Source organism: Pongo pygmaeus, chromosome 13 (assembly GCF_028885625.2).
Source record: "Pongo pygmaeus isolate AG05252 chromosome 13, NHGRI_mPonPyg2-v2.0_pri, whole genome shotgun sequence".
Taxonomy (NCBI): domain Eukaryota; kingdom Metazoa; phylum Chordata; class Mammalia; order Primates; family Hominidae; genus Pongo; species Pongo pygmaeus.
The window spans coordinates 25,288,030-25,308,825 of NC_072386.2; the positions used below are offsets into that span (position 1 = coordinate 25,288,030).

Here is a 20,796-nt window from a genome sequence, read left to right on the forward strand (position 1 = left end):
ACACACACATGTTGCACAGCTGGACAAGATATTCTTTCTTTATATTCTTATTCTATAAATTTTTTCTATTTTTGAAATTTAAAATTATTTTTCTTTTTTTTTTTTGAGACAGGGTCTCACTCTGTCACCCAGGCTGGAGTGCAGTGGTGTGATCTCGGCTCAATGCAACCTCCACCTCTCTGGCTCAAGCCATCCTCTTACTTCAGCCTCCTGAGTAGCTGGGACCACAGGCATGCACCACCACACCCAGTTAATTTTTGTATCTTTCTTGGTGGAGATAGGGTTTTGCCATGTTGCCCGGGTTGGTCTCCAACTCCTGGGCTCAAGCAATCCACCCATCTCAGCCTCCCAAAGTGCTGGAATTGCAGGCATAAACCACCATACCCAGCCTAAATTCTTTTTTTTACTTTTAAACATTTCTGTTAAAAACCAAGACACAAACACACACATTAGTCTAGGCCTACACAGGCTCAGGGTCATCAATGTCATTGTCTTCCACCTCCACATCTTATCCCACTGGAAAGACTTCAAGGGAAATAACACACACATAGAGTTTCCATTTCCTATAACAACGCCTTCTTCTAGAATACCTAATGAAGACCAGCCTGAGGCTGTTTTAGTTAGATTTTTCTTTTTTATAAATAGAAGTACACTCTAATATAATGATAAGAATTATAGTAAATACATGAACCAGTAACAGTCATTTATTATCACTATTAAGTAATTATGTATGATATATAATTGTATGATCTATTTTTATATTACTGGAAGTGTATATGTTTGATTACATCAGCATCTCTACAAACATGTAGATGATGCACTGTGTACATGTGGGTACTGCATTATGCTAGGATGTCATGAAGTTACTAGATGATAGGGATTTTCCAGCCACATTATAATCTCATGGGACTGCTATTGTATATGTGGTCTGTTGTTGACTGAAACATTGTTATGAAGTGCATGACCATGTGTATATGTATATGTGCATTGTACACACACACACACACACACACACACACACATTGCAGGTCCATATGTTTACCATGTCAGTTGATAATGGATGACAAGCATTAGTGCAATTTTACGTAAGACTGCTTTTCATTGTATTATAAATATTTCTCTTGCTTTTAATGCTGAAAACTAAGTTCGTCTGTTGGTGTTCCTTTTTAAGGTATTAGATAAATTTTGGAAATATTGAGACATTTCCAAAGAGCAATAGACTATATCATGTAGTTCAGGAAATTGAAGATAAGATCACTAGAGAAGCTTATGCGATCTGATAACATGGCTAATATGACAGAATACAAATTTCTATGTTTCTAAGTTTTCTAAGTATAATAATTACAAGTATTATACAATTTTAGTAATATTAATTAATATCATCAATTGGATCTTAAGTGCCTTTTAGTACAGGAAGATTATTTTAATTCTCATTGTAGAATGATTCATACTTTCATTAATGATTCTGTTCTGCTTAGAGAATTAGAGAATCAAAGAATAAAATGTATATATAGGATACAGCATCTAGAATGCATTAGCTTAAAATATTCATCACCGTGCAATGATATTGTTATCCCTGTGTTATTATTATTCCTTGTTATAGCGCTTTTCCAAATCTTAAAGTTCCAGATCTTGTAGTATTCTAAATTTTAAAATTCTAAAAATATTTAAATTTGAAAATATTGGCTTTTATAGGGAAATGTGTTGCTTAGCATGTGAACAGTTTTCTTTAACAACTGGAGGAAAATGTGAAAAATGTACTTTGCTGAAAGGCAACCCTTATTTTGATTCATTAGAACTTTAGTAGTCATGTATGATTATTGTAATAATGATAACAAACATATAAAGCCAGGGCTCCTGGAGAGGTGAAACTCCAGGGGAAAAAATCCTATAATGAGAATCATACAAATCAACTTGCAGCTTTGTTTCTGGAGAAAGTAGAAAGACACTCCTGATTCTTCATAATGACAAGTCAGCTGTCACATGAGTGGGAACAAAATGTACGCAATTATGATGGTTCAAATAAACTCTGAAGAAGAAAGCCTGAAAAGGTAGTTTAAATTTAAAGCCAACTGGTAGTTCCAGAAGGCATCTCATAAAAACAGATGCATGTTTTGTCTGTAGGAATTCTTAAACGTAGGCTTCAGAAAATTTCCAAAGTTATGTCTTCCAGAGGAAAACGAGTTCACAATCAAACATCTCAAAATAAATAAGAAAATAATTCACCATGACTAAGAATCATTAGAAAAAATAAATATTTACCCACAGAGACTAAGTCGTAAGATTATCACATACACTATATAAAATAAGTATGTTTACAAAATCAAGGTACAAAAATCAGTAGCATTTCTGTACACCAATAACATTCAAGCTGAGAGCCAAATCAAGAATGCAATCTCATTCACAATAGCCACACACAAAAAATAAATACTTAGGAATCCAACCAAGGACGTGAAAGTTCTTTACAAAGAGAACTACACAACATTGCTGAAAGAAACCATGGATCACGTGAACAAATGGAAAAACATTTGGAAAAACAATAGTCATAAAAAAATTAAAATAACTAGGAAACATACAGACAAGGAGGTGAAAGAGCTCTACAAAGGGGACAAGACACTATGGAAACAAATGGAGAAACATTCCATACTCATGGATTGGAAGAATCAATATTGTTAAAATAGCCATGCTGCCGAAAGCAATTGACAAACTCAGTGCTATTCCTATGAAACTGATGGCAGCAGTGGGCCATCTGGAGCAGCTACTGCCACCATGCTGGGGCTGCACACTTCATGGAGCCAGCTGGAGCTGGGAGGAGGCAGGAGCCCCGCCCTCCCAGGTGCAGCTGCAGCCACCTAAACCATGGCTGCAGATGTGGGCCTCCCACTCCACAGAGCAGGCATGCAAACCCAGGCATCCCTGCACTCTCAGGGGCCTGGGAAGTGCCCCCCTCATTGCTTTCTCAGAGCTACCCACTCTGCTAGCAGCTGAACACTAGTTGGGACACCTTGGCTGTGGAAAGGAGCTGCCCCTTGTGGGCTTCCTCTGAGCTGTTCTATCGCTCAATAAAGCTCCTCTTCGTCTTGCTCACCTTCTACTTGTCTGCATACCTCATTCTTCCCAGGCACAGGATGATAACTCAAGACTTGCCAAATGAGGCTAAAAGAGCTGCAACACAAACAGGGCTGAGATATGCCCCTTGCTTGCCATGTTGGGGGTGAGGAGAAGGAAAGAAGAGAGCTAAAGCCCTTAAGTGACTCTAGACCTGGGAGCTCCCTGAGCCAGGGCTGTGACTCCCTCTTTGAGTTCCCGGAGTCTCCAAGCTTCTAGGTGCCACCATGTTCCTTGGTGTCAGCCGTGGAAGCTGCTTGCAGTGTGCTTGGTCCAGCCACAGCCTCACAAAGTGCCAGCACCTGTGCTAGCACCTGGAGCTTCCTACCCTGCTGCAGCAGTTGGCATGACTGACTGTTTGCAGCGGTTGGACCCCATGCTCACCCACACACCCTTGCCATTCCACACCTTACTCACCCTTGGCAGGCATAGTACTCAGGCCGGTAGTGGGAGCTGAGCACAGTCTGCCAGGCTGAGTGAGTGAAATGAGCCCAGAGGGCCCAAACAAAACTCAAGCAAAGGTACCACCAGCCACAGATGTTTCTGGCCAGAAAAATGACACCCCAAAGATAGTAAAAACTATGCTAAAATTCATGTGGAACCAAAAAAGAGCCCAAATAGCCAGAGCAATCATAGGCAAAAAGAACAAAGTTGGAGGCATCACATTACTGAATTTCAAACAATACTATAAGGCCACAGTAGCCAAAACAGTATGGTCCTGGTAGAAAAACAGACACACAGACCAATGCAACTGAATAGAAACCCAGAAATAAAGCTGTACACCTACAACCATCTGATCTTTTACGAAGTTGACAAGACTAAGCAATGGGGAAGGACTCCTTAGTCAATAAATGATGCTGGGTAGCTAGCTAGTCATATGCAGAAGAATGAAACTGGATCCCTACCTCTCACCAAATACAAAAATTAACTCAATATGAATTAAAGATTTAAGTATAAGATTTCAATCCATAAAAAAATTCTCGAAGAAAACCTAGGAAATACCATTCTGGACATTGGCCTTGGGAAATAATTTATGACTAAGTTCTCAAAATTGCAACAAAAACAAAAATTGACAAGTGGGACCCAATTAAACTAAAGAGCTTCTGCACAGCAAAATAAACTATCAATAGAGTAAACAGACAAACTACAAAACAAGAGAAAATATTTGCAAACTCTGCATCTGACAAAAGTCTAATATCCAGAATCTATAAGAAACTTAAACAACTGAACAAGCAAAAATAATAATAATAATAACCTCATTGAAAAATGGGCAAAAAACATGAACAGACACTTCTCAAAAGAAGACACAAAAGTGGCTGACAAACATATGAAAAAATGATCATCATTATTAGTCATCAGAGAAATGCAAATCGAAATGACAATGAGATACCCTCTTCCACCAGTCAGAATGGCTATTATTAAAAGGTCAAAAAACAACAAACGCTAGTGAGGCTGCTGACAGAAGGGAACACTTACACACCACTGGTGGGAATGTGAATTAGTCCAGCCACTGTGGAAAGCAGTTTGTAGGTTTCTCAAACAACTTAAAATAGAACTACTATTTGACTCAGCAGTGCTATTACTGGGTATATATAAAATAATAAAATGGCCGGGTGCGGTGGCTCACACCTGTAATCCCAGCACTTTGGGAGGCCGAGGCTGGCAGATCATGAGGTCAGGAGATCGAGACCATCCTGGCTAACACGGTGAAACCCCATCTCTACTAAAAATACAAAGAATTAGCCGGGCATGGTGGCAGGCGCCTGTAGTCCCAGCTACTCGGGAGGCTGAGGCAGGAGAATGGCATGAACCCAGGAGGCAGAGCTTGCAGAGAGCCAAGATCGTGCCACTGCACTCCAGCCTGGGCAACAGAGCGAGACTCCGTCTCCCAAAGAAAAAAAAAATGAGACACATGCTCTCATATGTTAATCACAATACTATTCACAATAGCAAAACCATGGAATCAACCTAGGTGCCTTTCAATAGTGAATTGGATAAAGAAAATGTGGTGCATACATACTAAAGAATATGGCTATAAAAAAGAATGAAATCATGCCCTTTGCAGCAACATGAATGCAGATGGAGGCCACTATCTAAGTGAATTAACAGAAAAGCAAATACTTTGTGTTCTCATTTATAAGTGGGAGCTAAACAGTGGGTACTCATAGACATAAAGATAGCAACAATAGACACTGGGGGCTAATGGAGGAGGAAAGGAGAAGGAGAAAGTTTGGAAAAGTAGCTATTTAATATTACGCTCAGTATCTGCGTGACTAGGATCAATCACACCCCCAACCTCCGCGTCAAGCAATATACCCATGTAACAAAGCTGCACATGTACCCCCTGAATCTAAAATAAAAGTTGAAATTATAAAAAAATGAGAAAAAAAGTGAGAGCTAAGAATCAGAGTAGACAAAGTGGAAGAGAAATTAGTGAACTAAAAGTTGAATGCGAAAAAGTGTACTCAGGGTATAGTACAAAGAAATGTAGAGAAAAATCATTATCAATATTGAAATAATAAAAACTTTCTCTTAAAAATGGAAAATAGTCAAGGGTGCCTACTAATAACACTTGTCATGATTAAACTGGAGGTCCAGTTTACCAGACCTGTGAGGCCAAGGAAAGAAGGAATAAATAATTGAATAAACAAATACATTAGATATTTAAAAATTAGGAGAGAGGTTTAAAATTGTCATTATATGTATAGAAAATTCAAAGTAATATTAGATACATTATTTGATTTATTAAATCAAGAGACAAAGTAACTAAATACTAACCAAGTACACAAAATCAATTTGTATTTCTATATACCAGCAACAAACAAATACATGGGAAAAAGCCAACTGAACAGAGAAATGATGAAAGAGATTTACAAAATCCAGTTAGATAATAAATATATCAAAAGTTGTCAACCCCAGTTGCAATTGAAAAAATGCAAGTCAAAATTAATAAGAAACCATTATACCCACCAAATTAACAAAATTTAAAAGTTTGACAACATGATACTTGGGTGAGAATGTGAAACTATTTGGAAAAAAAAAAATCAGGCATTGTCTTACCTAGTAAAGTTAAAAATAGAGTACTCATTTTCTCCTACCTACCTCACAAATATGTAGGAAATAGCTGAATAATTTTTAAAAAAACTATATCAAACCATAGAAATAAAATTAATTAAAAAATGAAAAGTAAAAGGCCAAAAATGAAACATCAATGGCTGAGAAACATATAAACAAATGCCCAACCTCATAAGTAATTAAATAAAGGTAAATTAAGATAGCATTTTCACTATCTTTGTAGTAAAGACTACAAAGAAAAATACCAATTTTTACATGGTTGTTATAAAATACATGTTGCCACACACTGCATATAAAACTGTTAATGGATACAACTTTCCAGTGTGTTATTTGGCAGTTATTATGAAAGTGTCTCATCTTTTGAATGAGTAATTTAACCTTTTAACTTAGAAAATAATAATAGACAAGCACAAAGATTGACACGCAAGAATGATCACTGAAGTGAAATTTTCAACAGCAAAATAAATTTAAGACTTTCAAAGCTACTATAAGAGGAGGACATTTGCTAAGTTATGGCATATCTACACCGTGAACTATGCTTTACAATTCAATGTTGTGGAGGAATCCTCTCATGATTGTGACATGACACAAACTGCTTAGAGAAAAAATGCTGGTATAGAACTATGCCCACACTATTTAAATATTACACATATGCATAAAATGGGTAAGATGTTTAGAACATTTATTGTTGTGTGTGAGATATCAGGCAATTAGATAATTTATACTGGTAGTCCCAACTTATGATGGTTTTACTTAAACTTTTTGAACTTTATGATGGTGCAAAAGTGACAAGCATTCAGTAAAAACTGTGCTTCAAATTTTGAATATTTTTAATTACAAAATGTTTTATAAAACAAGCTCTGTGTTAGATGATTTTGCCCATCTGTTGGCTAATGTAAGTATTCTGAGCATGTTTCAGACAGACAAGAATAAGTTATGATGTTTGGTAGGTTAGGTGTATTAAATACATTTATGACCTAATGGTATTTTCAACTTACAATGAGTTTATCAGGACATAAACCCATCATAAGTCAAAGAGCATCTGTGTTCTTTTTTATTTTCCAGATTTTCTATAATGTAATATTGATTTTATTCACATGAAAAAATTATTTAAAATATATCAGGAAATTAATTGTACATATTGTCACCACAATGGCATTTCTAATATAATACTTATTATTTTTTTTTATAACAAACAATTTTGGCTAGGTGTGGTGGCTCATGCCCATAATCGAAGCATTTCGGGAGCCAACGTGGGAGGATCACTTGAAACTAGGAGTTCAAGACCAGTCTGGGCAACATAGTGGAAGCCTGTCTCTACAAAAAATAAAAAACTTAGCCAGGCATGGTGGTGCCCACCTGTAGTCTTAGCTACCAAGGAGACTGAGATGAGAGGATTGCTTGAGCCTGGGAGGTCGAGGCTGCAGTGAGCTGTGATTGTGCCACTGTGCACGAGCCTGTGCAACAGAGTGGGACCTTGTCTCAAAAAATAAAAATAAACTTTAAAAAATAAACAAAAATTTTATTTTTATTGTTTCTCAAGTAGATAGATGTGTAGTCCACAAATTTTTTTTACAAGAATATTTAACTGACAAAGACTGTATATATTGTATATATTCAAGGTATACAACATGATTTGATACACATACACACTGTGTAATGATTACTACAGTCAGATGAAGTAACACATTCACCACTACCCATGCTGTACATTAGATCTCCAGAGGCAGGGGGCTGCTGTGTCAGCACTGCCCTGAGCATGTGCACAACTGGCCAGGCTGTGACAGCACCCGGGCTCCACCTGACTTTGCTCCGACACCAGAGCGGGTGCCAGTAACAGGTAGAAGCCAGGCAGAGGGAGAAGGCACTTCTGAGCCTGTGAGGGCAGGGAACAGCTTCTTGGGCCCCCAAGAGTGCAGGGATGCCTGGATCCGCAGCTGCGGTTTGGGTGGCTGCAGCCGTGTGGGGGTGCAGGGCTCCTGCCTGCTCTGTGGAGTGGGAGGCCTGGGTCTGCAGCAGCGACTTGGGAGGCTGCAGCTGTGCCCAGGAGGGCGGGGCTTCTGCCTGCTCTAGGCACTCCCAAGAGCACAGGGAGGCCCAGGTCCACTGTGGTAACTTGGGCGGCTGCAGCTGAGACAGGTGGGGTGGGGCTCCCGCTGCCCTGTGCAGTGAGAGGTCCCGGTTTGCAGCCATGACTTGGGCAGCTGCTGTTGCACCTGGGGAGCTCTTGCCCCACCAACTTGGAAGGGATGGGGCTCCCCCTTGTCCCTGGCTCCTCCCAGCTCTGTGGAGTGTGCAGCCCAGGTGGCATCTCCCTGCTTCCGCCAGCATGATGGCAGTGACGGCTCCAAATGGGCCGTGCTGCCATCAACAATATAAAGATAGTGATATCAAGTACCATAAGCAGATTTGAATCTCATTTTTAAACCATTGTTTATATGTTGGTAGAAAAAAAGTCAAGCATAATTACCAAACACACTAAATGTTTTTTTTTTTTTCCAAACAGCAATCATTTCTTTGTGTCATTTTTAATGGTCATTTGTAAAGTGTATTCTTCCTCTAATATTTGTCATTTACATTAGCAATTGTGTTCTTCTTGGCAGTTTCTAACAATCAATGCTTCCCAGCTCTAGCACTATTTATCTTCTTGTTTTAACTCTGATGCAAATCAGTTCATGAGCTAGAGAAAAAACCAGAAAACTGTCATACAGGTTTTTTGGAACATGAAACCCTGAAGTTACTGATGCTGAAATTCACTCTTAAGTTCATACTTTTATTTTCTTAATATGTAATACATGGCAATACTCTTATTAGACAAAATTGTTTAATTTCTCTTAGTTCTTAGCAAACAAAAGTTTGAAAGTTGAGCTATGACAGTCCTCAGATATTTGTTAGTTTATGTTTTTGTTCTCATTTTTAGTTTTTGGTGTTTATTTTTATTTTTATCACAGCAAAATAAACACATAATAAAAATATTTTAAAGGGTTATAGTAAAAATAAATAGAACAATCCTACACATAGATCTTCTCCAATTCCAATCTCTTTTGAATTATCTTTTAATGGGTTCAGTTATTAATTTTAGTTGTCTCCTTTTATTAAATAATGCAATATTACTATTTATTGATTTATTACTTTTTAATATAGTCTATTAAATTCTTGTTATAAAAAATGAGGATTTAGCTTAACATACTCATTCTATAATTTATTTTCTCCCTCATTTTCCTGTTTTTTTCTCCAAAGAGGTATAAACATTTCTTTATTTGAAACATATGGCAAAGAGAAAATATCTAGATATTTGAACATAATGTTAGTCCAAACATAGAAAATGCACAATAGCTACAAACAAATTAAGGAAAGCTATCACAAAATAACAGCTTAGATACGTTTTAAGGAGCATTTATAGTAAATCTGGGAATGGGGGGTGGAAAGCCCACAGAGATAGAATTCATGTAGCACTAAGTACAAATATTGCTGAAATTTTTGTGGACTGAGGCTCAGAAATTTAAGTACTGAACCAAACATCCCCATTCTCTGCCTTCCTACACACCACCCCTTTTCAGAATCTCCCAAGGAAAAAGGAGGACTGCGGCTAAGATGAAAATACCCACAAACACCAGAGCTGACTGGCTTGCTTGCATTTATTTTCTTTTGGAAGCTAGAGTACACCATTTCCACCCAGGGTCTGCCTGATCTGAGCCGCTGATCAGGGACATGTGGTGTGCAAGGACTATCCCGTCCTGCAGCCCTGGTCCCTCTGGGAAAATCTCCATGTGATGCCTGGCATCAGAGTAAACTGGGGTCTCAAAAGACGAATTAGGACAAGCATGGAAAGCACAGCGTGCCAAGGAATCAATGTAAGGAGGCCATGCTGGAGCTGGTGAGATTTCTCCTGGCCTCCTTTCTAAAGGACTTTGTCTTCCCTCTCAGCTCGAGTCATGGTGGTCCGGCTGCTGATGCCAGATCCCACTCACAGGGCTTGAGTGGATGCCCTGGGCTTTACCTCAGAGGCCACCCAAGGCAGTGCCTGCCCCTTCCCTGAGTCTTTTGCCAACACCTGGTCTCCCAAAAGTTTGTTCTGCCCTAGTTCCTGCCCCTCAACCCCTGTCAAAAAACACCAAGTGAAAAACCCTTCAACAAATCAAAGAATCCAGGAGCTGTTTGTTTTTTTTTTTTGAAAAATTCAATAAGATAGATAGACTGCTAGTGAGACTACTAAAGAAGAAAAGAGAGAAGATTCAAATAAACACCCCCAGAAATAGGGGGGATACCACCACTGACCCCACAGAAATACAAACTATCATCAGAGAATACTATATAAATAGCTCTCTGCAAATAAACTGGAAAATCTAGAAGAAATGGATAAATTCCTGGACACATATACCCTCCCAAGACTGAACCAGGAAGAAGTTGAATCCCTGATTAGACCAATAACAAGTTCTGAAATTAAAGCAGTAATAAATAGCCTACCAACCAAAAAAGCCCAGGTTCATATGGATTCACAGCCGAATTCTACCAGAGGTGCAAAGAGTAGCTGGTATCATTAATTCTGAAACTATTCCAAACAGTTGAAGAGGAGGGACACTTTCCTAAATCATTTTGTGAGGCCAGCATCATCCTAATACCAATGCCTGGCAGATATACAACAAAAAAAGGAAGCTTCAGGCCAATAGCCCTGATGAACTTTGATGTGAATATCCTCAAAAAAAAAAATACTGGCAAACCGAATCCAACAGCACATCAAAAAGCTTATCCACCACGATCAAGTCAGCTTCATCCCTGGGATGGAAGGCTAGTTCAACATATGCAAATCAATAAATGTAATTTATCACATAAACAGAACTAAAGACAAAAACAACATGGTTATTTCAATAGATGCAGAAAAGGCCTTCAATAAAATTCAACATCCTTTCATGTTAAAAACTCTCAATAAACTAGGTATTGAAGAACATACCTCAATAGGAGCCATTTATAACAAACCCACAGCCAATATCATACTGAATGGGCAAGAACTGGAAGCATTCCCCTTGAAAACTGGCACAAGACAAAGACACCCTCTCTCTCATCACTCTTATTCAACATAGTGTTGGAAGTTCTTGCCAGGGCAATCAGGCAAGAAAAAGAAATAGAGGGCATTTAAATGGGAAGAGAGGAAGTCAAATTGTCTTTGCAGATGACATGATCCTATGTCTAGAAAACCCCACTGACTCAACCCAAAAGCTTCTTAAGCTGATAAGCCAATTAAGCAAAGCCAAACCCCCCCCACCCACAAAAAAGATATGCAGAAATCACAAACATTCCTATACACCAACAACAGACAAGCAGAGAGCCAAATCATGAATGAACTCCCATTCAAAAATGCCACAAAGAGAATAAAATACCTAGGAATGCAGGTAATAAGGGAAGTGAAGAACCTCTTCAAGAGAACTACAAACCACCACTGAAGGAAATCAGAAAGGACACAAGCAAATGGAAAAACATTCCATTCTTATGGATACGAAGAATCAGTATCATAAAAATGGTCACACTCCCCAAAGCAATTTATAGATTCAATGCTGTTCTCATTAAACTACCATTGACATTCTTCACAGAATTAGAAAAAACAAAACAAAACTATTCTAAAATTCATATGGAACAAAAAAGAGCTCACATAGCCAAGACAATCCTAAGCTAAAAGAACAAAGCTGGAGGCATCACACTACCTGACTTCAAACTATACTACAAGGCTACAATAACCAAAACAGCATGGTACTGGTACAACAAACAGGCACATAGACAAATGGAAAAGAATAGAGAACACAGAAATTAAACTGCACATGTACAATCATCTGATTTCAACAAACCTGACAAAAACAAGCAATGAGGAAAGGATTCACTATTTAATAAATGGTGCTGGGAAAATTCACACAAGAACAGAAAATGAAACACCACATGTTCTCACTCATAAGTGGAAGCTGAACAATGAGAACACATGGACACAGGGAGGGGAACATCACACATGGGGGGTGTGTGATGTTGGGGGATAGCGGGATAGGGGAGGGACAGCATTAGGAGAAATAACTAATGCAGAAGTAACTAATGCAGGTGATGGGTTACTGGGTGCACCAAACTACCATGGCACGTGTATACCTACGTAACAAACCTGCACGTTCTGTGCTTGTATTCTAGAACTTAAAGTATAATAAAAAAGGGAAGGCATAAAAATATCTGAAAAAATAGATGAATAAATAAATAAATAAATGGTGCTGGGAGAACTGGCTAGCAATATGCAGAAAACTGAAACTAGATCCCTTCCTTACACCTTTTACAAAAATTAACTGAAGATGGATTAAAGACTTAAATGTAAAACCCAAAACTATAAAAACCATAGTTTTTATAGTTTTGCCTCTCCCTTTTCCTTTACCATTCCCTACTCTAAAACATTCCTTCTTTTTTCAAGCCTCTCTTATCCCATCCTCAGCCAAAACACCTCTGGAAAAGTTTAGTCTCTTTACACAAACACCCCACCTCCTAACCAATTACCTCCTAACAAATTGTTTCTTTCCTCACATGAGGAGATGAATGATATTTCCAGGCAGGGCCTTGGGTCCTAGCTCCTCCCCTATATCTGAAACAACTTCAGAAAAATATGTGCTGTATGTAAGATAAACAAATGAATACTTTCTTAAATATATAACAAGTTCCTACAAGTAAACTGTTTCCTGACCATCCTATTTAAAGTAGGCTGTTATCATATCAACCTATTCATCCACCATAGAGGTTATCATTGACATAGTCTGTTTACATATTTGATTATTTGTTATTTTTTGCTCTAACATAGACTCCATGAGGATGGGGACATTTATTTCCAGTGGCTAGAACCTATTAGGGTAAAGAAAATAAATAAGCAATTTATTTTTAAAAATCCAAACTTCAAAGAGCATATTCAAATTATTCAAAGGCAGTATATATTTGAACATTGAATATACTTGTATATATATGAATTCTTGAATATTTTAATATACTTTTTAGCCTTTCTAAAATGGAAATATTTTTAAAAGACAGTTTCCTGTATTAAAAATTGGTAAAGAAATAATGGCCTTCCAGAGAAGTAATTATTGTGGCAGCAAATATTAGTAAAATCTTTAGGCATTCAAAAGCTTTAACATTTTTTTTCATAATATTTGACCTAAGGTTTAATCTCTGGGAATTTCCTGGGGTAATACTCATGGGTGATTACAGTGGTTTAATTTAATTAGTACTCATTGCAGAACTGCTCAGAATGAAAAGAAAACCCCCACTCAACAAAAAGGGAATAATTAAATAAATGATAGTACATTTGTTCAACGAAATTCTAGGCAACTGTCACAAAAATCCAGTAGCAGGTATTTAATGATCAAAAACAATTTCATAATACATGTGTACAACTAGGTTTTATGCCAGCCCTTCACCCTTTTCTTATTTTTACATTAAAAACAGGCATAAATAGACAAGAAGACACACACACACACACACACTCAAAGTGTGTCTGTATAAATACTGGGGAATAAGCAGAAAACCTTGAAGCCAGAGGTTAGTAATTGCCAGTAATTTTTTGTTACTTTTTAAATGTAATCTCAAAATTTTAGAATAAGCACGTATGCTTTTTATAAGAAACATTGCTAAAAGAATAGCAATGTTCTAAAAACAAAATTATATTACACTGGCCCTGAAAATGTCAAGTTAGTTTTTCTGGAATTACGCATTAAGTCTGTTTGATGAACTCAATCGTATTTGGCATACGAGTACTTTTCCTGGGCTCTGGCTCAGCTTCTGTGTTTGTGTTACTTGTAACAGACAGGCTTATCTCTTCTGGACTTTGACATTATTTTTGCTATTGTTTTCTGCTTGACATGATGCTACTAATCTCTTCTGGGACTGCTTCTGAAACCAAAAGCTGAGAAAAGAGACAAGGCTGCTGATTCCTTCATGCTCCCCTTGGTTTCATCTTGTTGGTGAGGTACAGTGTAAAGGGCTTTGGTTTGTAACAGCATTATTTTGCAGCTCTTATATTGCTTCAGACAAAACCCTAAACCAAATACAGGCATATGGAGAAGTTTATAGGAATAACACTGGGCCGTCTCACTAGGCCAAAGCGGGTGCTGTGGATTGAAATCTGGGAAGAACAGATGCAAAAATGCCCCAGATGCAGACCAAAGGATTCAAATGTGACCAGGATTCACTCTCCAACTCTTATCCTGAGTTTCTTTTAACTGTAGCTTCATCTCTTTCCTAGTACAACAGTTTTGTCCCTTTCTAGCCTTAGTTTGGATTAGATTTCTGTCATTGTCACCCAAGGGCTCTTGCTAATGCTCAATATTTATAAGGTTTCATAGTCATTTGAAAAGAATTGATTTACTCTGATAGTGTCATTTATAATGCATCTATTAAGCACATGTATAATTATAGTTTTCAAAGTCTTTAAGACTTATTTAGTGCTTATATACTCACTTGTTATATACTGAGAAATATAAATTCCCAAACCACTAATCTTTTATCAGTATTTACTTTTATGAGTATCTGAGTATTATATTTTAATGTTTCCCTCTGTGCTGTATTAACCTTTATAATGTTTATATGTACACTAGGTGTGCCTGGTGTAACAGATACTATCTTGTGTATTCTATGAAAAAAATCATAGTTTTAAAAAATAATGCTGACTTCGGGCTTGTTCAATGGTGGCGTCGGAGCTGAGCTGGACTGGTCAGGATGATCACGGACGTGCAGCTCGCCATCTTCGCCAACATGCTGGGCGTGTCGCTCTTCTTGCTTGTCGTTCTCTATCACTATGTGGCCGTCAACAATCCCAAGAAGCAGGAATGAAAGTGGCGCTTTCTCCGCCCCAGGGTTCCAGGACATAGTCTGACGCAAGATGGAAGGTATGAGGGGCCTTCACACTTCACTTCATCGCTTCTACCCATCACAACATACAAAGCAACTACACCTGGATTTTTCCAAACAAGCTCTGCACCAAGCAGACCTAATAGACATCTACAGAACTCTCCACCCCAAATCAACAGAATATACATTTTTTTCAGCACCACACCACACCTATTCCAAAATTGACCACATACTTGGAAGTAAAGCTCTCCTCAGCAAATGTAAAAGAACAGAAATTATAACAAACTATCTCTCAGATCACACTGCAATCAAGCTAGAACTCAGGATTAAGAATCTCACTCAAAACCGCTCAACTACATGGAAACTGAACAACCTGCTCCTGAATGACTATTGGGTACGTAACGAAATGAAGGCAGAAATAAAGATGTTCTTTGAAACCAACGAGAACCAAGACACGACATACCAGAATCTCTGGGACGCATTCAAAGCAGTGTGTAGAGGGAAATTTATAGCACTAAATGCCCATAAGAGAAAGCAGGAAAGATCCAAAATTGACACCCTAACATCACAATTAAAAGAACTAGAAAAGCAAGAGCAAACACATTCAAAAGCTAGCAGAAGGCAAGAAATAACTAAAATCAGAGCAGAACTGAAGGAAATAGAGACACAAAAAACCCTTCAATAAATTAATGAATCCAGGAGCTGGTTTTTTGAAAGGATCAACAAAATTGATAGACCGCTAGCAAGATTAATAAAGAAAAAAAGAGAGAAGAATCAAATAGATGCAATAAAAAATGATCAAGGGGATATCACCACCGATCCCACAGAAATACAAACTACCATCACAGAATACTACAAACACCTCTACGCAAATAAACTAGAAAATCTAGAAGAAATGGATAAATTCCTCAACACATAAACCCTCCCAAGACTAAACCAGGAAGAAGTTGAATCTCTGAATAGACCAATAACAGGAGCTGAAATTGTGGCAATAATCAATAGCTTACCAACCAAAAAAAGTCCAGGACCAGATGGGTTCACAGCCGAATTCTACCAGAGGTACAAGGAGGAGCTGGTACCATTCCTTCTGAAACTATTCCAATCAATAGAAAAAGAGGGAATCCTCCCTAACTCATTTTATGAGGCCAGCATCATCCTGATACCAAAGCCGGGCAGAGACACAACCAAAAAAGAGAATTTTAGACCAATATCCTTGATGAACATTGATGCAAAAATCCTCAATAAAATACTGGCAAACAGAATCCAGCAGCACATCAAAAAGCTTATTCACCATGATCAAGTGGGCTTCATCCCTGGGATGCAAGGCTGGTTCAATATACGCAAATCAATAAATGTAATCCAGCATATAAACAGAACCAAAGACAAAAACCACATGATTATCTCAATAGATGCAGAAAAGGCCTTTGACAAAATTCAACAACCCTTCATGCTAAAAACTCTCAATAAATTAGGTATTGATGGGACGTATCTCAAAATAATAAGAGCTATCTATGACAAACCCACAGCCAATATCATACTGAATGGGCAAAAACTGGAAGCATTCCCTTTGAAAACTGACACAAGACAGGGATGCCCTCTCTCACCACTTCTATTCAACATAGTGTTGGAAGTTCTGGCCAGGGCAATAAGGCAGGAGAAGGAAATAAAGGGCATTCAATTAGGAAAAGAGGAAGTCAAATTGTCCCTGTTTGCAGACGACATGATTGTATATCTAGAAAACCCCATCATCTCAGCCCAAAATCTCCTTAAGCTGATAAGCAACTTCAGCAAAGTCTCAGGATACAAAATCAATGTACAAAAATCACAAGCATTCTTATACACCAATAATAGACAAACAGAGAGCCAAATCATGAGTGAACTCCCATTCACAATTGCTTCAAAGAGAATAAAAAACCTAGGAATCCAACTTACAAGGGATGTGAAGGACCTCTTCAAGGAGGAGTACAAACCACTGCTCAATGAAATAAAAGAGGATACAAACAAATGGAAGAACATTCCATGCTCATGGGTAGGAAGAATCAATATCGTGAAAATGGCCATAATGCCCAAGGTAATTTACAGATTCAATGCCATCCCCATCAAGCTACCAATGACTTTCTTCACAGAATTGGAAAAAACTACTTTAAAGTTCATATGGAACCAAAAAAGAGCCCGCATCACCAAGTCAATCCTAAGCCAAAAGAACAAAGCTGGAGGCGTCACGCTACCTGACTTCAAACTGTACTACAAAGCTACAGTAACCAAAACAGCATGGTACTGGTACCAAAACAGAGATATAGATCAATGGAACAGAACAGAGTCATCAGAAATAACGCCACATATCTACAACTATCTGATCTTTGACAAACCTGAGAAAAACAAGCAATGGGGAAAGGATTCCCTATTTAATAAATGGTGCTGGGAAAACTGGCTAGCCATATGTAGAAAGCTGAAACTGGATCCCTTCCTTACACCTTATACAAAAATCAATTCAAGATGCATTAAAGACTTAAATGTTAGACCCAAAACCATAAAAACCCTAGAAGAAAATCTAGGCAATACCATTCAGGACATAGGCATGGGCAAGGACTTCATGTCTAAAACACCAAAAGCAATGGCAACAAAAGCCAAAATTGACAAATGGGATCTCATTAAACTAAAGAGCTTCTGCACAGCAAAAGAAACTACCATCAGAGTGAACAGGCAACCTACAAAATGGGAGAAAATTTTCGCAACCTACTCATCTGACAAAGGGCTAATATCCAGAATCTACAATGAACTCAAACAAATTTACAAGAAAAAAACAAACAACCCCATCAAAAAGTGGGCAAAGGATATGAACAGACACTTCTCAAAAGAAGACATTTATGCACCCAAAAAACACATGAAAAAATGCTCACCGTCACTGGCCATCAGAGAAATGCAAATCAAAACCACAATGAGATACCATCTCACACCAGTTAGAATGGCAATCATTAAAAAGTCAGGAAACAACAGGTGCTGGAGAGGATGTGGAGAAATAGGAACACTTTTACACCGTTGGTGGGACTGTAAACTAGTTCAACCATTGTGGAAGTCAGTGTGGCGATTCCTCAGGGATCTAGAACTAGAAATTCCATTTGACCCAGCCATCCCATTACTGGGTATATACCCAAAGGACTATAAATCATGCTGCTATAAAGACACATGCACACGTATGTTTATTGCGGCATTATTCACAATAGCAAAGACTTGGAACCAACCCAAATATCCAACAATGATAGACTGGATTAAGAAAATGTGGCACATATACACCATGGAATACTATGCAGCCATAAAAAATGATGAGTTCATGTCCTTTGTAGAGACATGGATGAAATTGGAAATCATCATTCTCAGTAAACTATCGCAAGAACAAAAAACCAAACACCGCATATTCTCACTCATAGGTGGGAATTGAACAATGAGAACACATGGACACAGGAAGGGGAACATCACATTCTGGGGCCTGTTGTGGGGTGGGGGAAGGGGGGAGGGATAGCACTGGGAGATATACCTAATGCTAGATGCAGCGCAGCAGCATGGCACATGTATACATATGTAACTAACCTGCACACTGTGCACATGTACCATAAAACCTAAAGTATAATAATAATAATAATAATTAAAAATAATAATAATAATAATGCTATACTTTCTATAATTATGTATTTATTTTGTCAATTCAACTAAAAATTTATTTTACTTAGATGAACCACTAGACAAGCCCAAGGATCAAACGTTTTTAAAAAGCAACATGTAGTTTTACATGAAACATGTAGTTTTACCTTTCCACGTCATGGAAAGGTACAAGTGAATTCTGTTAACTCTGTCCCTTTGGTTTCTCAATGGAAATTCCAAAAGGAAACATACTGTAAATTTTTCTTGTTTGAATATATATAAAAGGCATGTTTGTATCAAATGAGGTCAGTAGTATGTGTTTAGTTAGAAAGGGCTTCATGTTCTTTGAAGGACACACAGGAAATGTACATCCTGCTTTCTTATTCTCTGCTTTCCAACACATTAATCCTCACATGTTAATTATTCAAATTCTGCAGTGATATTTAATTGGTCTATGACATTCCACTGTGACTGAATCCAGTACCACATAGAAGTTTAGGGCCCTAGCTCTAAAGGCAGATAGACTGTGTTCAAATTTTAGCTTGTCTACATTTTTGCAGTAAAGTTTCCTCGGTGAATTACCTAACTGGTGTGCACTTCATTTACCTCATGTGTTCATTAGTGATAACTATAGTAGCTCCTCATATTAATTTTGTAAAGATTCAGTGGGTTAATCACATAAATTCTTAGTCTTGTCCGTAGTGTGTGATTAAGTAATATTACCTATTACTTTTACTTCCCCAAATTATTGTTTTCAATACTCTCAGTGCACATTCATTATGGTAGAGCTTCACCCCTGTATCACAGTTTCTTACAAATTGCTCTGAACTCCTATATTTTGTTAACATTTCTTCTATGGTGTCTCACAGTTCTCACATATAAGTTGACAATTTATATTTGTTAAAACTTTTAAGATATGATTATATACACACTTCAAAATTTATGAAACACAACCTCTCTCCCTAGAGTCAACATGTATACATTAACAGGAATAATATAAGATTAGTACATGCTAGTGATGTTGCTGGCTTGAGTGATTGTATGAAAACTATTCCTAGTTGCGTCTTGGGGAAACATAGCAAAGTGTTTTATGTTTTGAGATTATGAATGGTAACTTTTATCTGAAAACGTAAAAGAGCCCTCTTTCCCATGTTTCAATTTTTCATGTAATTCTACTTCACTGGTGTTAATATGCTCTCCCTTGCTTCCTTTTTTCTTTGCATTCAAGTTACACATCATTGCCCTACTTATTGTATGTGTATATGTGTGTGTCTTACAATTTTTTTATTGTGGTAAAACACACATGATGTAAAATTTACCATCTTACCCTTTTTGAAGTGGCAAAATTCAGTGATATTAAATACATTCATATTGTGCAACCGTCACTATCTTCCATCTCCAGAACTTTTTCCATCTTGCAAAATTGAAACTCTATACCCATTAAACGATAACTGCCTAGTCCTCTCTCCTCCCACCTCCTGGCAACCACTATTTTACTTTCTGTCTCTATGATTTTGACTGTTCTAAGTACCTCATATAAGTGAAAACATATAGTATTGATCTTTTTGTGATCAGGGTTTTATGATTGGTTTATTTCATTGTTTGTGATTGGTTTAATTTCCTCAAAGTTTATCCGTGTTGTAGCAAATGTCAGAATTTCCATCCTCCTTCAGGCTAAATAATATTCCATTTTATGTGTGTACTAGATTTTACTTATCCATTTATTTGTTGATGGACAACTGGGTTGCTTCCATGCTTTAGCTATTGGAGATAATGCTGCTCGTGAACAGGGCTGTAACAAATTGCCCTGTTTTTTTTAAATCTCTATAAATTATTCTATTTGAATCGAGTGTTTCAGTTTTGTCCTTAACCTCTGTTGAGCTAGCCAAAAATCTTTCGTAGTTTTCTGTCAGTTGAACCTTCCTAATTTTCTATTCTAAAACTCCAACCCCTCTTCCATTTGTCTCCTCTCAGAGAAGACCTCATCTCTATTATCCAAATATAATGAAATAATAGTTTTCCTCACATTCTTGTACCAAAGCTACAAAATAACTGCCTCCATAGTAATTTTTCCTACTTCCTTGCTGCTGCAGTGGAGGAAGTGCCTCTCCTCCCATT

At 37.6% G+C, this 20,796-nt stretch overlaps 1 protein-coding gene across 1 annotated transcript; it reads left to right on the top strand.

The window, feature by feature from the left end:
• Positions 1–14,860: 14,860 nt before the first annotated feature.
• Positions 14,861–15,154, top strand: LOC129044389 (dolichyl-diphosphooligosaccharide--protein glycosyltransferase subunit 4). Its single transcript, XM_054502317.2, has one exon. It carries the CDS (start codon positions 14,908–14,910, stop codon positions 15,019–15,021), a length of 114 nt encoding a protein of 37 aa, XP_054358292.1. The 5' UTR covers positions 14,861–14,907; the 3' UTR covers positions 15,022–15,154.
• The last annotated feature ends 5,642 nt before the right edge of the window (positions 15,155–20,796 follow it).